This window comes from Schistocerca piceifrons, chromosome 11 (assembly GCF_021461385.2).
Source record: "Schistocerca piceifrons isolate TAMUIC-IGC-003096 chromosome 11, iqSchPice1.1, whole genome shotgun sequence".
NCBI classification, from domain to species: domain Eukaryota; kingdom Metazoa; phylum Arthropoda; class Insecta; order Orthoptera; family Acrididae; genus Schistocerca; species Schistocerca piceifrons.
In genome coordinates, this window is record NC_060148.1 from 128903034 (window position 1) to 128926975 (window position 23942).

The 23942-nt window shown below is 39.4% G+C and overlaps 1 protein-coding gene across 1 annotated transcript in view; it reads left to right on the forward strand.

The window, feature by feature from the left end:
* The first annotated feature begins 5375 nt into the window (after positions 1-5375).
* Positions 5376-23942, forward strand: part of LOC124719956 (zinc finger protein 235-like) — a 70223-nt gene continuing 51656 nt past the window's right edge. The window contains exons 1-2 of the mRNA XM_047245167.1: positions 5376-5511; positions 8876-8965. Coding sequence (XP_047101123.1) covers positions 8894-8965 — 72 coding nt within the window. The 5' untranslated portion in view covers positions 5376-5511; positions 8876-8893. The remainder of the gene's footprint in view (positions 5512-8875; positions 8966-23942) is intronic.

Genomic DNA, 23942 nt, shown 5'->3' on the forward strand with positions numbered 1-23942 from the left:
GAACAGACTTATGAGCTATCTAAACAAATACAACCTTCTTTCAAATGACCAATTTGGTTTCAGACCAGGCAGAGATACAGAAATGGCAATAGCACATTTCACTAAAGTGGTTCTAGAAGCACTGGATGAAGGCAACTATGTATCTGGCATATTCCTTGACCTGTCAAAGGCCTTTGATACAGTTGACCACCAGAATCTATTACTTAAGTTAGAAGCACTAGGAGTAAGAGGGGTAATCAACAAATGGTTCCATTCATACCTTAAAAATAGAGTACAGTGGGTAGAGATCTCGCATGTCTCCAGTAGATCAAAGTTCATAGAAAAACACCTGTCAGATCCACAGCATATTAATATTGGGGTCCCTCAGGGAAGTGTGCTGGGTCCGGTGTTGTTCTTGATTTATATAAATGACTTTCCACAATATATCCGACATGGAGAGAAGATATTGTTTGCCGATGACAGCAATATTATAATCATCAGTGAGACATCAGCACAAATGTTGGAAAATTGTAATGAATCACTGAAAGATGTCTACAAATGGTCTACAGAGAATAAAGTGACCTTAAATATTAAGAAAACAAATAGCATACGCTTTAGAATAAACAGTCCCCTAAAGTTAAAGCTACATAACACCTCTGTAGACGAAGTGCCCACCACAAAATTCCTAGGGTTGCATATTGACAGCCAGCTTAGGTGGAGAGAACATGTTAAAAAACTCACAAAAAAGATATCTACAACGTGTTACGCACTTAGAGTTCTCTCCTCAGTATGCAGTGATGAATGTCTAAGAACTGTATATTTTAGCTATGTACATTCAGTTATAAGCTATGGGATAATTTTCTGGGGAAATAATGTACTCAACTTACAAACAGTTTTTAAAGTGCAGAAGAGAGCAGTGAGAATTTCATTTTCATTTCATTTTCATTTTATTATCTTCCTGTATATCATTTACATGATGTAGGAATTGTCACAACAAAGTTATCATACTAGTACAAGTACTACAGACATAATAATGGAATATCACTTTCAAGGCATTTTTTTAAAAGTACAAATTTAGACATATAAATTAAATTTTTTGGCAATAAATTTACACACAATCAAAGTACTCATCTACATCATAGAAAGTTTTGCTTAAAAGGTAATTTTTAAGCTCAGTCTTAAATTTTACTTCATCTATTATTGCCTTCATGTACACTGGCAGAGCATTGTAGACTTTTATTCCAAAATAACTTACATGCTTTTGGGTTTGTGTTGTCCTTACCCTTTCTACATACAAATTCTTACAAGTTCTAGTATTATAATTATGGCAGTCCTCATTTGTACGTAGATTTTTCATATGTGCTCTTGTACACAGAATACTTTTAAAAATATACAGTGATGGTATTGTGAGTATTTGCAGTTCTTTGAAAAGGGGCCTACAATGAGTTCTTGGAGAGTTATGTGTTATGATTCGTATTGCTCTTTTCTGAAATTTGAAGATATCTGTTAAGCTTGATTTAGTTTTACCCCAGAACACTATGCCGTAAGACACGATGGCCTGAAAGTAAGCAAAATACACTAGTCTAGTACAGTCTGTGCTACATACTCTAGATAATATCCTCAATGCAAAACATGCCGAATTGAGCCTTTGGGATAAGTACTTGAGATGGTCTTTCCAGCTTAAGTTTTGATCAATGTGCATTCCCAAAAACTTTGTGGATTGTACACTCTCTATCTTCTTATCCATTAGTTTTAACTGGAGGTCCATATCTTGAGTTGCTTTGCCATACTGTATATAATTTGTTTTACTTAGATTAAGTGTTAACTCATTAGCATTAAACCAATGTTGAATATATTTCAGGACTATATCAGTTGTGGTAGTTAATGATTTTTTATCATCACTTATAATTATGCTAGTGTCATCTGCGAACAACATTATTTTGGTATAAATATTAGGATTTTTTATGTCATTTATATAAAGCAAGAATAATAAGGGACCAGCAGTAAGTGGGCTCACTGCAGAGAACTATTCAAAATACTTGGTATTCTAACTGTTCCCTGTTTATTTATGTTCCACACTATAGTATATATAAAGAAAAATATAGTGAATTATAGTACAAACAGCATTTTACACAGCTATAGCACAAGAACAAGCCACTGCCTTCATCTAGATAGGAGAAACAAGCATAAGACCCAAAAAAGTTTCTTGTATCAGGGTGTAAAATTGTATAACAAGCTGCCACAGGAAATCAAAGAAATTAACAGCATGTACTGTTTCAGAAAAACTCTTAAACTGTATTTTCAGGAACACTGTTTTTACACAGTAAGTGAATATTTAAATGTTTGAATGTAATTTAAGTGACATTGTATTGTATATTCTGTAAATGTATAACAAGCTGCACAGGACATCAAAGAAATTAACAACATGTACTGTTACAGAAAACCCTTAAACTATATTTTCAGGAACACTGTTTCTAAACAATAAGTGAATATTTAATTGTTTGAATGTAATTTAAGTGATAAATGTCATTGTATTTGTATACTCTGTAAATGCATATAAAAGTGTCAATGTATCTGCAAAAATCACTGTATCCAAACTGACAACATCCATACATTGCAAAATGTCTACGGATGGCTAATCAAATAAATAAATAAATAAATGAAAATCATAAACAGGTGGCAAACAACACACATTAAAATTTGAGCAATTCCCATTCATTGCAGTGACACTGTTACCCAAGATCAACTTTCTCGTGGCACATTTGAACTGGTATGCATTTGGATTGTTGTTCCAACCACATCTGGACCGAATGCAGGGGAAAAAAAGCTCTATGTGGTCTTGTGACAGTTTATATGTTAGCAAATGCTTCAAAGGAGATTCAACACGAAGCATACGTGTCAGAGCTATGTGCCTTACTGATTGCATATTGAAAATTATCCCAAAAGCAAAAGTACTTCTTGCATGGAGCAGCAATGGAACACCAATGATTTTTAAGCTTTTGATATAATTTTCAGTGTGTCTGAAAATACCAATGTGTTGACTGGGTGTTGTGTGATGTCCTCAGGTTAGTTAGGTTTAAGTAGTTCTAAGTTCAAGGGGACTGATGTTCATAGATGCTAAGTTCCATAGTGCTCAGAGCCATTTTTTTAAATTTAATTTTTTTTTAAATACCAAGCCAATAATATTTGTTGTCAAGTCTCAGGGGGCTCTTATACCCTTTACCTAATGGATTTCTGGAGTTCAGAATATCAAAAATTCTATCAATATTATACAAAAATTCTACTGTTGCTTCACTTCCTTTAACATTTGGATCACCAACCCTCCTCAAAAACTCTATACTATCTGCCACACTAGAACTCAAAGTCTGTGGAGCTAATGAAACATTCATTTTCTATTTACATAACTTATATGTTGTCCTGATAGTTTGTTGGCAAATGTCATATCTTCTTCTTGTTGTACCTTGTTCAATTGCTCAATGAAATGCCATCTAATAATGCCAGTTGGAGACTCAATAGCAGATACTTCTGCTAGAGCATTTCTGGCAAACTTCATCATATGACATGTCCAACATACAATAAACATTGTAGCTCTTAAAATCACCCTTGGAAAAATTTAAAGTACAGCCAAGTGTACGTAAAGTGCTTATATTTACCTTGCAGCCATCACATGTAACACACCAAACCCTAATGCCAGAACTATGCAGCCTCTCTAAAGCGGATTTCATCAGTGTGGCTTGATTATTTGCCTGTACACCATTGATAAAGAAATATGCAATCGGGCATATAAATTTGCCTTTAATAGAGACAAGCATGAAAACCAGAGCCTCAGATGCCTCTATTACTTCTTTTGACTGAGGCACTTCCCCACCAAACTCTAAAAAACCTGTGTATTGCTTAGTTCCTTGGTCCCAAACTACTTGCTTCCTAAGTGCCACACTGTCTACAATTAGACATGAATCGCTGAACTGGTCCCTTACGATTGGGTTCGAATCAACGTACTTAAAAACATCTTTTAAGAAGCCAGTTTCACAGCCGACACTTGCCACCCATTTGGAAATCAATGATTTATGGGTCAGAGGCATTAATTTTTGCAGGTATTCATATGCTGCTGGTGAATAAAAGTACACAGTCATCGCAAACATTTTCACATTTGTTGTGTATCTATTACCCTTTGACGAGAGGAGTTGTCCACTAAATTGCACACTAATTCCACTTGTGTTCCTTTCTGATGATTGAGGAAGTTATGTAACTTCTCAGGAAGATGCCCCTTCTCCTTCAATGAACTTATGATGTCATCCATGGAAAACACTTTCTTCTCTCTTCTTCGAAGTTTTTCACGAACACACTTCAGTTTACGTTTTAATTCGTGCACAATGTCTGAGAAAAAATTGCAAGTTTTGGTCGCCTTGTCTTCCATTTCTACTTTCGACTGTATACCACAATCAACTACTTGAGAACCAACTGCACTCTGAAATAAAGAAATAATTTCGTTATATGTGATTGAAATAACTCAAGGCTTGATGAAAAAATATTATAAGAAAACTTTGTGGGTGTGAAAACATCATTATACTAACGATTTCGACACAATTCGCAGCTTCTGCATTGGATAAATGGGACATGCTTTCCACGGAAGAATTCTCATTGACAACATTCTCCACGCAATCAGTAGCTTCTGCAGAGAGCAAATCAAGCACGGATTCCAGGACAGAACGCTAAAAACAAAAATATGGAACTATTACAACATTGCTTAGACCTATGTAGCCCATTTGTGTGCGTACGAAATAAATTCACAAAAGTCAAAACCACGCACATAGCAAGGAAATTAATTAGCTACCTCAAATGGAGAAGCATCGTTGTCACTCAAAATCCTAACATGTCGTCGTGGCTGTTTATTTGGTGGCATCAAATGTGTCGGAAAGTCAAAAATTGATGGCACTGCTTCGGGTCTGAGACGTTTCTTCCACGTCCCAGGGCTCACTACGTAATCATCTTGCCGGAAAAGGTTTCCGCAAAGAAAACTGCAAGACGTAGGTTTAAAATCTTTCCGCTTCACGGAAGTAATCCACTTCTTTAGCAGCTCTGGGTGCTTTAGAGGAAACCTGTTCAAAAACATCGAATTAGCAAACGCACTAAGTCTGTATTGTTTTCGTATTGTATCGGTAGTCCTATTACCTGTGAAGTGGTAAGTCACTTTCCTTACTCCATCGCTTCGTACAATTGAAAGCGGAACAAGAAATCACCATTTCGATAATCCTTAATTCCTTATACACCGTACAGACCGAGAGAAACTTCTTGGCAAATTCAAATATGGCGGGCAATACAGACGACCAGCTGGTAAGGCCATCTGTCGGTAGGTCCGGTAGTTGAGCATCCCTCATTTCGCTAGTGGCTAGCTTTAGACGCCTGTTCTGGCAGATCAATAGCGTTAGTTTGTTCTTCCGCATTTATTATCTTAGTGCACAAGAGAGTAGCGTATTGCGAAGTTACTGCGAATTTTTGTTTTTGCGAAAAGTGGTACATTACGTTCTTCAGGTAATAGACAAGTGTCTAAGGATTAGAGACATGAACGAAGGAAAGACAACAATTTATTTTGGAACTAATTTAATACCTGAAGCAGTTCGCGAATGTCTTGTCATGGTGTAATGACTTCGTTACCCAATTGTATTTGTTTATTACAGTTGTTGGACACATTTGAACATAACTTTATTTGGTATTTAGTTTTCTGTGACAAGATCACTTTCGGTGTATTTGGTTGTGGCTTTGGACGGTGTTATGAATTTCATACATAACTGTTTATTACAACTAAACAATTGGGTTACTTTCATTGAGTATGCAATTTTTCGAATTGAGTAAGGGAGTGGAATACTTAATAAAAAAGCCTTTTTCGTCTACTGTTGACAGTCATGATAAAGGCACGTTTTCACGTATGTGTAGTGTCGTGTCAAATGCTTGCTATTTTCGCACTGTACGATAAAATCGCTATGTCTGTCTCTCGTAACTTCGTAAAAGAAGCGGCTGATAGTGTGATGTGGTATGTGAAGTTACTGGAACAGTTTCTCTGTGCTGTGATCCACGTGAAAGTCGGTGTTAAATATTTGGTGACAGGCAGAAAGGGCCACTGTAAAGTTTCCCCATTGAAAATATTAGAATGGTTGTGTTGACGTGCACACCGCATGTAAATATAAACAAAAGAGAATTTTTCTATGATCTGATGTATACCTCTTTCAGATTACAAAGTGAGCAGTTTGATTGTCATTTCTCTTGATACAGGGGCCCATAGCTATTACTAATCATTTCAGAAATTCGTTACATTGGGATGAAAGAAAGTGCTGTGTAATCCATTCATTCTGTTGGTTTGCAGTGTGTATTTATTATTCGTCTAGTTCGTTCAGTGAATCGTTTAAGAATTCAAAGTGCAGCATAGAGTGGTATGATTATAATTACAGATTCTATTCTGTTGTCACCAGTTGTTAATAATGAAAGGATTATAAAACGCTTTGATAGTCAAGGAAAGCTTTGGAGTCAAACCGTTTGGTTTGACCCTCGCTGTAAGCGTGTTATGTTGTGTGAAGTCCTTCTCCTGGGCCTCGGGTTTGTGAGTCGGGTCATGTCTGTACATAGTTGGCGTATTGTTGCATTTGGTGGCGCGCGCTTGTGGGTGTTCATGTCGGAAGATGATTTATGTGTGGCATTCGGTGACGTGAATTTGTATAACAATTATGTGGATTTGCTGGAAGAACGTATTACAGTTGCCAGTGAGTTGATCTATTGTTTCGGGGGATTATGTGCTCATGTTGTTTGCTATGGACTGACATGTGTTAGTGTTTTCTTGTTTTTTGTTGGCATGGATACGACAGAAAAAATGTAAGTTATGCTATGCGGTTCTACAGGGTAACGATATGACAGTGGTAAGGTTTATGCAGCGGTTCAGTGTGATTGCCTACTATGTGGGGTGTGGTGTGTAACGAGAATATGAAGTTAACTAAGAGTCCTGTCTCCTTGGATCAGTGACCTGTGTATGTGACTCTGACACCACAACAATATTTTGAGATCTATTCAATGGAGGACCTTGTTTTAGGTATCAGGAAGATTGTTTTAGTCAAGTATTATGTTGGTTAGCGTTCATCTTTCCATTTTTTTATGTGTGAATGGTATTAGTTTTTGTTTGTTCTATTTCCTTGTGGGTGTTGTGATTAGGACTAATATTCGGTGGCTTGGTTGGTTAAGAGGGGAGGGGGGGGGGTTGAGAGGTTGTGGTCGTTTGGAGGTTTTTGTTAATTGTGTGTTGGGGGCATGAGGGGGCACCTTGTTGTATTCGTTGGTGGCTGTGGTTGGTGAGTAATGTTTTGTTTTTATTTGCATTTTAATGCCTTATATATGGTTTGTTTGTTTTGGTGTAGGCCTATAGTTCTTGTTTCTATTTTAATTGGTCAAGTAAGCAGGGCATTTCAGGTTTTCAATTTGTCTGCGTGGTTTTGATATCATTGGCTTCGTTTGAGCTATGTAGGTGAAGGGCATTAGCAATACAACATTTTGGAGTTGCGCGTTTTAGTTTCCTCATACCGGGGCCTTCGTTTTGAACTCTGTAGTTCAATATAAGTGTACGTTTCATGTGATTTTCGTGTTTGTAACGTTACGTTGTACACTGAGAATTTTTTGTTTTTCACATAGGATGTGATATTTAGTTTGTGATGTTGTTTTTCGTGTCCTCGTAAATTTAGTGCCTACTTCCTACGGTTGTGCCGTTAGTTTCATTTTATTGCTAGAATGAAATTTTCTGGTGACGTTTGTATTTTTATTCACATTTGTAGGCAATGACATTATGGTCACCCTATTGTATACGGTGGAACTAGGGGATGTTCTCACCTTGATGACGTCATGGGTCAAGCCAGGGGGGTGGAATCGGATGTTTCCGTAATGCACACTTACATTCTATTGTACATCAGGATAGACTCAGAATCATTCCACAAACTTTGATGTAACAGATAACTGCAAGCTCCAATTTAACCTTCCTTTCTTCGTCTGCAAAATTTGGTCAACTAGTGTACATTATGGTTTTACTTAGTAAATTCACTGTACTATATTAGTTTCTTGATCATAATGCCAAATGTAGGTTTCATCCAGATAAATCACTCTCCCATAGTTCACAAAATAGTGCGATGTACCCTAAGCCAGTGCCCCATAGTGCATTATACCTTAAGCCGGTGCTCCAAAGGAACTGTAGCAATCAGTATACATTTATAATACAATATTGCAGTGCCTGTATTGTTAAGAATGACGATGCAATAGCTGTAGTTGCCGCAGCACTTATTCCTGCAGACATGCATGCACGTCCGAAGGAACATTGCGTCGTTTCTCTTAACAGCACAGAAACTGAAATATCATATTTATTCACTAATACTGGGCAGTACATCAAATTAAAAGTCCTCCCCTGTGTGGGAATTATGTAATGTGTGTATGAATACAGGTTGTGGCACAGGAACGATGACGTACATAAGTTTGAGTATGGCTGTGAGTCATGGATGGATAGCCAAAGTGGCTAAGGTAACCACTTGTGGAAAGCGGGAAATCCAGATTCAAATTTTGGTGCAGCACAGATTTTCATTGTCATCATTCCCTTAAACAGCTGATGGTTGTTGGTATTCGCAACTGTGAAAATATTTCAGTATTCATTTATTTGCGTTCTACATGATTTTGAGATTGTGTTCTGACTATCTGTAAAAAATTAGGTCATGTCGTTGGATGCTTGTTTCTTAGCCAGGGTCATATGTATTTCTTGTATAGTTTGTTGTTTGCTGCGGTCCATAAGAGACGGAAAATATTGGCTTTGAGCTATACCTCATAGTAACAATGGAAATTGAGTACAGATGTTTTTATCTGATTGTCTGTTTTTCAGACGTGTACAGTGGCAGCCATGGATGACATGAATACTAACTGGATAAAACAAGAGATAACAGATGAGGTACCTTCTGAGCCGGACCCTATGGTGAGTGGCTTCCTTGTATTTCATTAATTTCTGTGTGCAGTATGGTGTGTGAGTAAACATAATTCATATTTTTTGCTGTATGAGTGAGTAATTCAGTCTCAGTTTTCTAAAACTGAAGTGTATGTTCATGTTAAATATTTCATGTTACAACACTACTTTATGTCATTGCTGGTGTGGAAGCTCTCATACAGTGGAGGTAGTGTACCAACTAATTCTTTGATGGTATATTTGGCTTAGTGAGTTTATTCTGATCTGATATATCTCTTTTTAAATGTCAACTTTATTGACCTACATAATACTAAAGTTCATTTTCTCATGAATATTAGCAATGTCACTAAATATGAAAATGAAAAACATTACATCTTTTTACACTGTGTGCACCATGAATTTAGATTTCTATGTATTTGATTTAAAATAATTATTTCAGAAATGAGTGTGAAGACACACTTATTGTGTTCATCAGTCTGAGAAATATGTTTCATAATAATATTTACATTCTGCATTGGCTTCGAATATGTAAACGAGGCTTCAGTAACGACTGACAGCAATTAAGTTCACTTTCAGAGGGAAATCATTAAGTGACATCAATTAATAGTTATGCAATTTGATATATGTATGCAGCTTTACTGTATGGTTAAAAGATAATGGCATAGTCCCCCATTCGAATCTCCGGGCGGGGACTACTCGAGAGGACGTCTTTATCAGGAGAAACGAAACTGGCGTTCTACGGATCAGAGTGTGGAATGTCAGATCCCTTAATCAGGCAGGTAGGTTAGAAAATTTGAAATGGGAAATGGATAGGTTAAAGTTAGATATAGTGGGAATTAGTGAAGTTCGATGGTAGGAGGAACAAGACTTTTGGTCAGGTGAATACAGGGTTATAAATACAAAATCAACTAGGGGTAATGCAGGAGGAGGTTTAATAATGAATTTAAAAAATGGGAGTGCAGGTAAGCTGCTACAAACAGCATAGTGAACACATTATTGTGCCCAAGATAGACACAAAGCCCACGCCTACTACAGTAGTACACATTTATATGCCAACTAGCTCTGCAGATGATGAAGAAATTGATGAAATGTATGATGAGATAAAAGAAATTATTCAGATAGTGAAGGGAGACGAAAATGTAATAGTCACGGGTGACTGGAATTCGATAGTGGGGAAAGGAAGAGAAGGAAACGTAGTAGGTGAATATGGATTGGGGTTAAGAAATGAAAGAGGAAGCTGCCTGGTAGAATTTTGCACAGATCATAACTTCATCATTGCTAACACTTGGTTCAAGAATCATAACAGAAGGTTGTATACATGGAAGAGGCCTGGAGATGCTCGAAGGTTTCAGATAGATTACATAATGGTAAGACAGAGATTTAGGAACCAGATTTTAAATAGTAAGACATTTCCAGGGGCAGCTGTGGACTCAGACCACAACCTATTGGTTATGAACTGTAGATTAAAACTAAAGAAACTGCAAAAAGGTGGGAATTTAAGGAGATGGGACCAGGATAAACTGGCTAAACCAGAGGTTGTAGAGAGTTTCAGGGAGAGCATAAGGGAACAATTGACAGGAATGGGGGAAAGAAATGTAGTAGGAGAAGAATGGGTAGCTCTGAGGGATGAAATAGTGAAGGCAGCAGAGGATCAAGTAGGTAAAAAGATGAGGGCTAGTAGAAATCCTTGTGTACCAGAAGAGATATTGAATTTAATTGATGAAAGGAGAAAACATGAAAACGCAGTAAATGAAGCAGGCAAAAAGGAATACAAACGTCTCAAAAATGAGATTGACAGGAAGTGCAAAATGGCTAAGCAGGGATGGCTAGAGGACAAATGTAAGGATGTAGAGGGTTATCTCACTAGGGGTAAGATAGTGCCTACAGGAAAATTAAAGAGACTTTTGGAGAAAAGAGAACCACTTGTATGAATATTAAGAGCTCAGATGGAAACCCAGTTCTAAGCAAAGAAGGGAAAGCAGAAAGGTGGAAGGAGTATATAGAGGGTCTATACAAGGGCGATGTACTTGAGGACAATATTATGGAAATGGAAGAGGATGTAGATGAAGATGAAATCGGAGATATGATACCGAAAGACCTAAGTCGAAACAAGGCCCCGGGAGTAGACAACATTCAGTTAGAACTACTGACAACCTTGGGAAAGCCAGTCCTGACAAAATCTACCATCTGATGAGCAAGATGTATGAGACAGGCGAAACTCCCTCAGACTTCAAGAAGAATATAATAATGCCAATCCCAAAGAAAGCAGGTGTTGACAGGTGTGAAAATCACTGAACTATCAGTTTAATAAGTCACAGCTGCAAAATACTAACGGGAATTCTTTACAGACAAATGGAAAAACTGGTAGAAGCCGATCTCAGGGAAGATCAGTTTGGATGCAGTTGACCATCTTGTTGCTCACTCCACTTATATCATGAACAATTTTCTCAGGAAATGCCAAGTGGTAGCAATATTTTTTGATCTGGAGAGAGCGTACGATACCTGTTGGAGGACAGGCATCCTCCACGTACTGTTCTCTTGGGGCTTTCGCAGTCGGCTACCCCTGTCTATTCGTGAATTTATGACAGAGTGCACATTTAAAGTGCTGGTGAGCACTACTCTCACCTTTACTTTCTCCCAAGAAAATGGGGTGCCCCATGGCTCTGTGCTAAGTGTTGACAATTATAGATTGTCTCCTTTCCGATGTCTTGGGCTCCCTCTTAGTGTACAGTTTTACGCTCTACTACAGCTCTCAATGGACCAGCCTTCTTGAACAACGTCTTCAAGGATGTCTCAATAGTCTCCACTCTTGGACCATCAAAACTGGCTACCGCTTTTCCCCCAGTAATACCGCTTGTGTAAATTTTTGGCGTCGCACGGGATTTCTTCCACCTTCCCTACATCTAGGCCCTGTTGACCTTCCGTTCGCAGACGTCGCTAAATTCTTGGGACTTGTGCTTGACAAAAAACGGTGCCTGTCCTCCCACGTTTTCTATCTTTCAGCTCGCTGTCTGTGATCCATGAACACTGTGTTCTGAATGGTACCTCCTGAGGAGCGGACCGAGTGGTCTTTCTCTGCCTATATTGCGCCTTAGTGCACTCGAAATTGGACTGTGGAAGCATAGTTTACTCCTCTGCTCGTCCGTCTATTCTTCGGCATCTCGACTCTGTCCACCACCGCGGATTGCATTTACCATCTGGAGCTTTCTAAAGCATCGCTGTAGAAAACCTTTATGCTGAGACTGCTGAACCTCCGCTGTCCAATTGGCGAGCTGTCCTTCTGAGTCGTTATGCTAGCTGTCTGTCTTCCATGCCTGCTAATCCGGCCCATGACCTTTTTTTCGATGCCTCTGTGGATTTGGGCTATGCAAGACGCCCTTCCTCTCTACTACCAACAGGAGTCCACTTCCGTCAACTGCTGAGATCTCTTTCCTTCCACATTCCTACAACTTTCTTGACAACTGGGCATACAGCACCGCCTTGGCTCTGCCTCCGGACCTGCCTGCTCCATGACCTTTGTCAGCTTCCCAAGGATGATACCCCTTCTCTCGTTTTATCGTTGGGCATCTGCTGCTCTATGTGCACGATGAAGGATGCCGCATTTATTTACACTGGGAGTGCCTATATTGTTGGCGACACCCCTAATAGATTTTTGGCTTCCCGACCAGTGTTTGGTTTTTACTGTGGAGCTTTATGCTGTTCTCCAGGCTGTCCAATACATCCATCGCCATCAGCGGATACATTATATTATACGCTCATATTCGCTCAGCTCTCTCCTCAGTGTCAAAGCACTTTACCCTGTCCACCCTCTGGTCCACCGGATTCAGGACTGCCTACACTTGCTCCGCAGGGGGCGTCTCTATGGTATTACTCTGGAACCCAGGACATGTTGGTATCTGTGGAAACGAGGTGGCCGATATAGTGGCCAAGCCTGCAGTCTCTCTTCCTCATCCTGCTGTTCGGATGGTTCTCTTTGCCGATCTACAGTGTGTTTTCTGTCGTCGTGTTGCTCTCTTTTATGGCACGCTCATTGGTCTACACTTCCCAATAATAAATTGCAGGATGTGAAAGGTCTTCCCAGTGCTTGGACCTCTTCCTCCCGAACTCGTCGTCAGGAATAAGTAATTTTAACTAGACTCCGGATAGGGCACTGTCTTTTTAGCCATCGACATCTTTTAAGTGGCAATCCTCCCCCGTTTTGTCCCCACTGCTCTCAGCTGTGGACGGTGAGACACCTTTTACTTCAGTGCCCCTATGTTACTCCACTACACGCCCATTTACAGCTGTCGCCTGATAGATCTTCCATTTTAGCAGATGACGCGCGCTCAGCCAATTGCATACTCGAGTTTATCAGTGTCAGTGAGATGATGTCGGTCAGTTGAGGATCTTCTTGGGGAAAACACCCCCCCCCCCCCCCTCCTCTTCTATAGTGGTTTTCTAAGCTTTCCTTCTGTTCTTTAGTTTCCCCATTTTCTGAATTTTGCTCCTGTTGCTGCTGATTTCCTACTAGCTTTTTTTTTTACCCTTCGCTAAGCCACAGAATGGGCAGTTTTGCAAACTAAAAAAAAAAAAAAAAAAAAAAAAATAATACAGGGAGCCATCCACAAGGCGCAGTCATGGGCTCTAGCCCACAGCTTCCAGAGTTTGGCTGCAAAGTCGTGTGTTATGCACTTGTCGGCATCGTACTGTTCGTCTGGAACCAGAACTTTACTGTACTGATGATCCCCTCACTGTAGTGGAGACACATTGATTTTTAGGACTGGTTTTTGATGCCCTGATTAACTTGGCTTCCTCATCTGCATCAACTTACGTGGCACTCCAGGCATAACCTCAGTGCCATCTGCTGCTTGAGCAACACCAACTGGAGTACAGATTGCTCTATGCTGCTGCAGCTCTACGGAGCCTTTGTTCAATCCTGCCTTGACTATGTGAGTCTGGTTTAAGGTTGGGGAGCACCCTCAGCATTGCGTTTACTGGACCCAGTGCACCACTGTGGCGTCCAACTAGCGACGGGAGCTTTTAGGACGAGTCCGGTGACCAGTGGCCTGACAGGTCAGGCATGCACAACTGCTCACCAGTTACGTTGCACATGTTTGTAATTCTCCTGTGCATCCGAATTACAGTCTTGTTTTCCCACCCTCGGCAGTTCATCTCCCACATTGGCGGACCAGGTCAAGGCTTACAATTGCTGTTCACATTCAATCCCTTCTGTCTGAACTGGAGTCCTTGCCTTTACCACCTATACTCGAGGTCCATTCGCATACGCCTCCATGATGATGTACACCTAGGCCGCGGCTTCGCCTGGATCTTTAACATGGCTCAAAGGACTCCATTCACCCCGGGGCTCTCCACCGTCACTTCCTCTCAATTCTTGACATGTACCGAGGGCATGAAGTGGTTCGCACCTACGGCTCGATGGCTGACGGTCACATTGGCTTTGCGTATGTCCATGGCGGTCATATTGAATAACATTCCTTGCCTTATGGCTCCAGTGTTTTCACTGCATAGCTGGTGGCTATATCTCGTGCTCTTAATCACATCCGTTCATGCCCTGGGGAGTCGTTTCTTCTATGTACTGACTCCTTGAGCATCCTACAAGCTATTGGCCAGTGCTACCCTCTTCATCCTTTGATAGTGATCATCCAAGAGTCCATCTATGCCCTGGACCAGTCTGGTGGTTCAGTGGTGTTCGTGAGGACCCCAAGACATGTCGGAATCTCAGACAGTGAAGTTGCTGACAGGCTGACCAAACAGGCTATGGAGATTGGCATTCCAATAACTGACCTGCATTTGTTTTTACGCCACCAGGTTTTTTGGCTTTGGGATACGGAATGCATAGTCTCAGTAGGCACAACAAACTACATGCCATTAATGAGACTACGAATGTGTGGCAGTCCTCCATGCGGACCCCTTGCAGGGACTATGTGGTTCTCTGCCGGCTCCGCATTGGCCACCCTTGAGCAACCCACAGCTACCTCCTGTGCCGTGAAGACCTGCCTTAGTGTCAGTGTGGCGCCTGGTTGACAGTGGCCCATATTCTGGTGCACTGTCCAACTTTGACTGTCCTCTGATGAAATCTTTGGTTACCGGACTCGTTGCTAATTTAATCTGAAAACGTATCATCAGCTGATTTAGTTTTACAATTTATTCGTGAGGGTGGGTTTTATAATTTTATCTAAGTTTTAGTGCATGTCCTTTTGCCCCCCCCCCCCCCCCCCCCCCTCCATGTCCTTCACCCTAGTGCGTTTAGGGTGGAGGTTTTATTGTGTAGAAGAGTGGCTGGCTCCTCCTTTTTATTCTCATGGCCAGCCAGCTATGGTAATCTGTTTCGTTGTTTTAATCTCTTCTACCTGTTACTTGTGTTTCTGTGGTTTTCTTCTCTCCTTTTGTCCATTTAAGTGTTTGTTACCCTCCCATCATTCTTGTGGTTTTTCCTTTCTCTCTGTTTTGTGTTGTCAGTCTCACTTGTTATATTCTCACCCTCTTAAACCCTCTTTTAAACCAACCAACCTTAATTACGAAGACTGTTAGCAGATTTTGAAGTGTCACCTGAAGATCTTTATTTGCAACAAAATAAACATAGATGAAATGCAGCTGTCGTGGTACTCACTAACATTTGTGTTATTCAGCTGTGGAGGCACGAAATTATAAAGACACCGTATTTCACACACATGTAAAACCTGTTACATGGTACTGGTACCTGGAATACATTGCTACCTTAATATCGCCAGACTTCTGGTGAGTTAAACAGTTTCAAGTTAGTGCGGATCTCAGTTATTGTTTGTTTTTTCAAATTGTAAACATTTATCCATTTTTAAATCAGGACCACTTTTGGTATTCAATAAGAAATTCTCTTTGGGTTGAGCGTTTCCTGTAAATGTGTCACTTCTGCCTTCATTAAAGTTGTGCTCCTGCTGCTGTTGCCAGCTTTCAGTTGTGAAGTAAAAATGGCTGCAGACAACAACAATAGTTGCTCACAGTGCTGTGACAATACTGATGAGGCGTTACCATAGATATGTGTTACAAACTCATGTTATGTCATTTGTTGTGATAGATGTGCAAAGCAACCATGCCAAACCCACCTGTTTTGCTGACTCTGCAATAGGCTTTTTTTCTTCTTAGCTAAATAAAAACAATTTTTTCCTTTCTTTCATATGAACAATGTTAGTTTTAATACTTAAAATTCTAGCTGTAACCTTTGATTTGACTACACTTAATTTATTTACATGTAAAGTTACTGAAAATAATAACATAGGGACTGGATCAAATGCAGGCTTGTAATCAATTTTCAAATGTTGTTATTTGTGGTTTATATGATTTTTTTTTGTTCACTCATATTGAAATAAACCTTAATAACACTGTCAACAAGAATGTCTTCCCAGAAAAGAACACAGTAGAAATCGTAATTAATTCTTGTTAAGTTCCATAGTGAAACTTAATAGATGCTACATCTGTGTAATATTTGGAGATCATGGTTTTTTAAATGCACTCATTACAGTTTGTTTTACAGTTACTAAAGCCCAGGCTTACCCATTGACTGTAAAAGTAAAATAAGAATTGGAGGGTGGTGTGACTCAAGAAGTAATTCTGGACTCTGTGACTATATGGAATTAAGTGCTATTACTTTATGGATCATCTGAGATGAACATAATGACACAGATAGCCAATATGTGTTTGCTCACATAAGGCAGTATAAAGATGACACACACTCAGTAATAGAATAAGTCGCCTATGGGAAATGAGAGAAAGGAGGCAAAATACAACATTTTTAGGCTTTATGCTGCAGTAGAACCCCTCTTGTCCACCCTCCGCTAGTCTGCCACTCTGGTTGACCTGACCATGATTGAGCCAAACTTGCCCCAACTTGTGGTGGTGACTCACTAATCGTCATGCCATTGTTGTTTACAGGTAATTATTGTTATTGCACGCCCATTTTTAGTGCTCCGTCATCTCATATTGCTTTTATCATCGTGTTTTTTGTACAGTACTGCACTGTGAAGTTTTTAGTGCTTACTGTTTATTGGTTGTACGGCATAGTTCTTCTGTATTTGTTACAGTACTGTATATATTTGTGATTGTGTGTACTGTACAGGTGTGTGTGTGTGTGTGTGTGTGTGTGTGTGTGTGGGCGCGCGCGCGCGTGTGTTCAAAATGTCAGAAGTGAATCATAAACACGTTACTCTTTCATCAAATGAAAAGTTAGCAGTACTACGAAAACTGGACAAAGGGGAATCACTCGAAAAAATTGCAAAGGAACTCATCAGAGGCTTCATGATAACTAAAGAGTAGAGAAGAATTCGGACAGACTTTGAATCATGTACAGTGACAGTAGATGGTGAAAATGAAAATGCTCTTAAGAATTGCAGAACATTGAAAAAGCCTAAATTTGAACTGCTTGATAATGCATTGTGGATGTGGTTCCACAAAGAAAGGAAGAAGGAAAGGATCCTGATATCTGGGCTCATTATAAAAGAAAAGGCAATAGCTTTGGGGGGGGGGGAGGGAGGGGGGGACTAGAATCCAGAAGCGAATTAGCAGCTAGTGAAGGCTGGATTTATTGCTGGAAAACCCATGATGGCATTTGGTGTGTTTCAATTTCTGGTGGAAAACTATCTGCTGATACTGAGGTGGCTAAGGAGTTTTGTATGAAGTTCCAAGAAACTTCTGAAGAAAGTGAAGTGTTAGATTGCCTAGTCTATAACGTAGACGAGCCAGACCTGAACTATAAAATATTTGCTGCATCAAATGAAACTGAGAGAGGAATGAAACATAAAAAGGGTAGGCTAATTGTTGCTCCTTGCAGCAGTGCTGATAATTCACACAAGCTTCCCGTTTGTTATTAGCATATGTAAGAAGCTTACGGCATTCAAGAACAGGACCAACTTATCTTCCTTTCAAGTTTATTACTGCAATCAAAAATCTGCTTGTATGGGCTGGAATCTTTTCAAATCTTTATTTGAGAAGTTTGTTCCTTCTGTTGTAAAAGACTTGAAACAAAAGTTCTCTGTTTGTGCTCTGTTGCTGTTTGATAATGCCTCATCAGATCCATCTGAGGATCTCGTGAAAGGGGACAAAAACACTATCTTCCTTCCACCAAATGTCACATCGCATACCAAACCAATGGAGCTGGGAGTAATGGTTAAAGAGGCAGTATCGCAGAAAGTACGTCAGCTCGATTTTAGAAAAATATCAAGGAGGTTGTGATGTACTTGAAGCTGTGAAATCCCTCAGTGTCAGAGATGCTACCTATGCAGTTGCTGATTCATGGAAGGAACTAAAATCTGACATGCTGCAAAAATCTTACCATAAGCTTCAGGTGGAAGTTACGACCGAATCTGACCAGTTTGAAGGGGAGCAAAATGACGTCACGCAGGATGTCATTAAAGATCTACATACTGTACCACCAAATGCCCGTGCTAGTGAAGTGAGGAGTGGATTTTCTAGTGTGACAAAGACTGTGAAATGAGTGAAGAGATCCATGACGATTGTATTATTGCTGCTGTTTTGCAAGAAAATGGTGAAGAAATTGTGAGGGTCTTGGCCGGTGAAGGCAGACCCCCTACCTGGACTTCACACATTGATGCCAAGTATGCTTTTGTTATGGTCGTTCAGTACATTGAGCAGAAATCAACTGCAACACCTATGGACATTTTGTAGACCAAGAAATGGTGGAACACTACAGCTTAGTCTAGAATTTTACCTTGTACACAAAAGATCTTTAACTGACTTTTTTCCTAAGTGATTTTTTACTAGTGTATAGGGTACCTTCAGTTTTTACTGTACTGTACATATGTAATCTATGTATAGTGCAGTAAATAGATACTGTAGAGTGTTGCTCTTTTTCATTATGTAATAATAAGAGGGTTGTGGAGTTTATTGCAGTGTTTTTACTGTAGAGAACAATATGCATATGTATAGTAGTCCCAAAACTGTGAACAGAGCGGTCAGTTTTACATGAGCAGTGGTCTTTGAATATATTTTTATTCTTGCAGAGAAACTTTTTTCTTTAAAAAAAGAGCCATCATGTAGCAGCACAGAATCATGCTACAAGGTTTTAACATCTGCTAGACAGGTCTGTACTTCTGTAGGTGTTTCCTGTGACTTCTTACAAATTAGCGTGGACTTTGCCTCTTTATAATCACATGCAACAGACCATTGTTTTGGTAACTAATAATGATGTTGCCAATGTGTGGCCAGTTTTACCCCAAATTTTTTTATTGAATCTGTTGGCTACTCCTTTAGGCTCTGTAGCCTCCTCTGTGTTCAGCATTTTCATCTGTTGTGTATTCCATATGGAATTTGAGATTTTGCCCCTATTTATCTCTAGTTTCTTGTTTTAATTTTCTTAGCACAGTGCTATTGTGGTTTGATTAGAGTAACTCTGAATCTTATTTTGAATTCTGCAGTTTTCGAACGTAAGGTGACTTTGTGGCTCAGTGTCAAGTGTGAGGCTACAAATCCAAGTCTATATGGCTTCTTTCTGTGTGAGCTCTGATTTATCTCGTTTTGATGATGATGATGATTTCTGTGCATGTAGGTCAATGTCAACAAAATATTTTCGCATTCAAAGGAGGAAGTTGGTGATTGAAATTTCTTCAGAAGATCCTGCTGCAGTGAGAAACGCCTTTGTTTTAATGATGTCCATCCAAAATCCTGTATCATGTCTATGACACTCTTTCCCCATTATCCCGATAATATAAAAATGCTGCCCTTTTTTGAACTTTCTTGCTGTACTCTGTTAATCCTATCTAGTAAGGATCCCACACTGTGAAGCAGTACTCAAAAAGAGGACAGACAAGTGTAGTTTAGGCAGTCTCTTTAGCAGATCTGATGCACCTTTGAGTGTTCTGCCACTGAAACACAGTCTCTAGTTTGTCCTACCCACATTTTCAATGTGTTCTTTCCAATTTAAGTTGTTCGTAATTGTAATTCCTAAGTATTTAGTTGAATTTATGGCTTATTGTGTAACCAAAGTTAAATGGATTCCATTTAGGCTTCATGTGGATGACCTTAAACTTTCCATTATTTAGAGTCAATTGCCAATGTTTGCTCCATGGATAAACATCAGCAATATCTGCAAACATTATCACCTAAATCATTTATATAGATAAAGAACAGCAGAGGGCCTATAATACTACCTAGGGGAAATTTTGCCCAGCATTTCTTTCATTGCTGGAAATGATTTGTGTGTGTAAAAAATGCAAAGTTCCACAATAGTTTGTAGTGTCTGTTAAATTTTAGTCAGTGAAGAGGTGGGAGGAAGGTTGCGGTATACCACACCCGGTAGAACCATGCTTAGTAGAACACTGCAGTCATGAGAACAACCTCTATGTTGATGAGAGCTTCACCTTTAGTTAAGGTTTACATTTATTTTCTCTGACATTTCAGGGCACGTATGCGTCAATGGCGAGCAAGTGAGCCATTCTTAGCTCTGTCATGTCCTTCACTTAACTGCATCTGGGCTTTACAAAGGGCTCTCCAAATGTAAAAAATATGAGAGTACATTCCAAATGTACTGTGCTACTTACCTGGTTTCTTCCTGAGACCACTGCACTTGTGGTTTCTTCTTTGTGCAGTAACATAGGCTGCAAAATATACAACTGAGGCTATCAGAAAATCAACAAAGAGTTTGATATGAGCCTTCAGCTCTGCTTGGAACTGGGTGACTGACATAGGTGCAGAACATGATAGTGTTAATTGAAAGCTGCACTTCTGACTTGGTAACAGATGTAGTCTTCATGACCCTTTCAGCCAATGGCCAAAACAAGAGCTGAAGAGGACTTCAGAGTCCATAAAACTTCATTGTTGCTACACTGTTGTGCACTTGAACTGTGACTCATAGCTGCCCAATAGTGTTTACACCCCATCTCAGATGAGATCCTCTGGCAAACCTGTATTGTTGACAAGTCTCTTCTGTCCTGACAAAGCTGCTGTTTCTATCTGACATTGGGGCTCCTAGTGATGACTCACAAACTGAGTGGTGTGTGTGTGTGTGTGTGTGTGTGTGTGTGTGTGTGTGTGTGTGTGTGTGTACGCGCGTGCACAACACATGGATTATTACTTGTGAAAATGAATTGAGTGTATATATTATAGGAAATTATAGGAACTACAGTGTATGTATTGTAGCTATCAACATGAACATAAATTAGAAACTCTTATACTTAGGTTAAGGAGTACAGGTACCTTAAGTGATTGTCCTCTGATTCAATAACTGAGACAGTAACGCAAATGACTAACGAAACTCAGTTGGTAGTGAAATATTTGACACATTTTTGGATATTATTAAGGACTCCTCCATCAGTTTTACACCTGTTGACATAATGATTATCAGAAGGTAAGTACCATTCATCATACAGTCAACATGAGGGTCATACACAGCAACAGAAACAGCCATAGTAGAGTAACTTGCTAATAGCAGCTCCTGACAGAGAAAATAAAAATAAATCTTAGTACATCATCATTTGTGCATAAATATTGAGGGACGTGCCACTGTATTTACTGCCGCAAACTTTTTTCGGTTACTTTCTAAATGAGCCCTATAAGCTTCGTATTTTTTCTCTTCAACAAAGTCATGCTACCAAATTATCATAATGAAATTACAATGAAATCCAGACCATTAGCTGCTTACAGGCATTAATAAGTATCAGCGGGGACAGTTATTTATGTGATGCTTGGATCTCACTTTCAACAATCACGGATACTGTTTGTATCTATTATAAACTCCATCACAAAGTCCATGGTCCATGAAAGCATTTCTACATGCCTGTATCTCTGTACAGTTTACCATGCCTCTGCACAAAACTAGCATAGTCCCTGTGGGTATTTAACTATCAGATAGAACTTACTAGTAACATGAAAGGTTCTGAATGACTCACATCTACATGTACCTCTCCATCAACATGGCTACTCCTCAAATTGCACTTAAGTGCCTGGGAGAGGGTTTATTGTACAATCTTCACACTAGTTCTCTATTATTCCACTCTCAAACGGTGTACAGAAAAAACGAACACCTGTATCTTTCCATGTGAGCTCTGACTTCCCTTTTTTTATGATAATTGTTTCTCCCTCTGTAACTCGGCATCAACAAAATATTTTTGCATTTCATGGAGAAAGTTGGGGATTGATATTTTGTGAGAAGATTCTGCAGCAATGAGAAACGCCTTTGTTTTAATTATATCCACCACAAATCCTGTATCATGTCCATGACACTCTTTTTCCCTGTATTTTGAGAATGCAAAATTTGCTGCTGTTATTTGAACTTCCATGATATACTCTGTTAATGCTATCTGGTAAGGATCCCACACCACGCATCAGCACTTCAAAAGAGGACAGACAGGTGTAGTGTAGGCCATCCCTTTAGTAGGCCCTATGCATCTTCTAAGCATTCTGCCAATAAAACAGTCTTTGGTTTGCCTTCCCCACAACATTTTCTGTGTTCTTTCTAACGTAAGTTGTTTGTAATTGTAATTCCTAGGAATTTAGTTGAATTTACGGCTTATAGATGTTATTGATTTACCATGTAACTGAAGTTTAACAGACTTCTTTTAACACTTGTGCAGATGACTCATGCTTTCCTTTATTTAGGGTCAGTTGCCAGTTTTCGCACCATACAGCTATCCTATGTACATTGTTTTGCAATTGGTTTTAATCTTGTCAAGATTTTGTTAGACGATAAACAATCTACGGTGGCTGTTCAGATTCTCATAAATCATTTACATAGATAAGGAGCAGCAGAAGGGCCATAACACTACCTTGGGGAACACCAGATATCACTTCTGTTTTACTCGATGACTGTCAGTCAGTTACTATGAGCTGTGACCTCTGACAGGAAATCACAAATCTTGCCTCTCTTGAATATTGGTGTGACATGTACAACTTTCTAGTCTTTGGGTTCAGATCTTTCACCAAGCAAGTAGTTATAAATAATTAACTAGGAGTCATTGCATAAGCATACTCTGAAGGGAGTTAATCTGAACACGGAAGACTTACTTTAATTAAGTGATTTAAGTTGCTCCACTACTCTGAGGATATCTGTTTCTCAGTTACTCATGTTGGCGGTGTTCTTGATTCAAATTCTGGAATATTTATTTCATCCTCTTTGGTGAAGAAATTTCAGACAGCTGTATTTAGTAACTCTGCTTTAGAAGCACTGTCATCAGTGGTGTTTCTGTTGCTATCATTCAAGAAAGCTTTGAATGTGCTTTGCCGCTAGCATACTTTACATATGATCAGAGTCTTTTTGGATTTTCTGCCAGGTTTCGAGACAGTTTCACTGTGGAAACTGTTATAAGCATCTCACATTGAAGTCTGTACTAAATTTTGAGCTCCTGTAAAAGATTGCCAATCTTGGGGGTTTTGTGTTCATTTAAATTTGGCTTACTTTTTTCATTGCTTCTGCTAGTGTTCTGACCCATTTTGCATACCATGAGGGATCAGCTCAATCTTTTGTTAATTTATTTGGTATAAACCTCAGTTGCTGTTGACACTATTTAATAAAGCAAGTAAGCTAAATGCTTTGCACAAAGAAAGTACTTTCGGCTGCTGGAACTCGCCCTGCTTATTTTCGCAACTGGGGTAGGTTTTCAATAGTTGCTGTTCTATTCAAGTCAGGTGACATTGGCATATATAGCAGGGCAAAGATGATCCACAAAATTTATACATTTGGCCTTATTTCTCACAAACGCACAAGTGATAAAAATGAACCTAAACATGCTCTGAGAAAAGCTTACATATTCTAGATGAATCTAAATGTGCACTGAGGAAACCTTACATATTCCTGCTTATTCAGTAACACACAGTAAAACAAACAAAATACCTTGTGGAAAGTGTTATGGGTTGGCAGGAAAGCCAACACCAGGTTACAAGAGGAAGCCGAAAGGCACGCGTTTTAGCTCACACAGGCTGGCGTGAGGTCTGGAACAGGACAAGGAAATTAGACTTTAGTAAAACGGACGTAGTTGGTGGAATACTTAACTTTAATCCATTAATG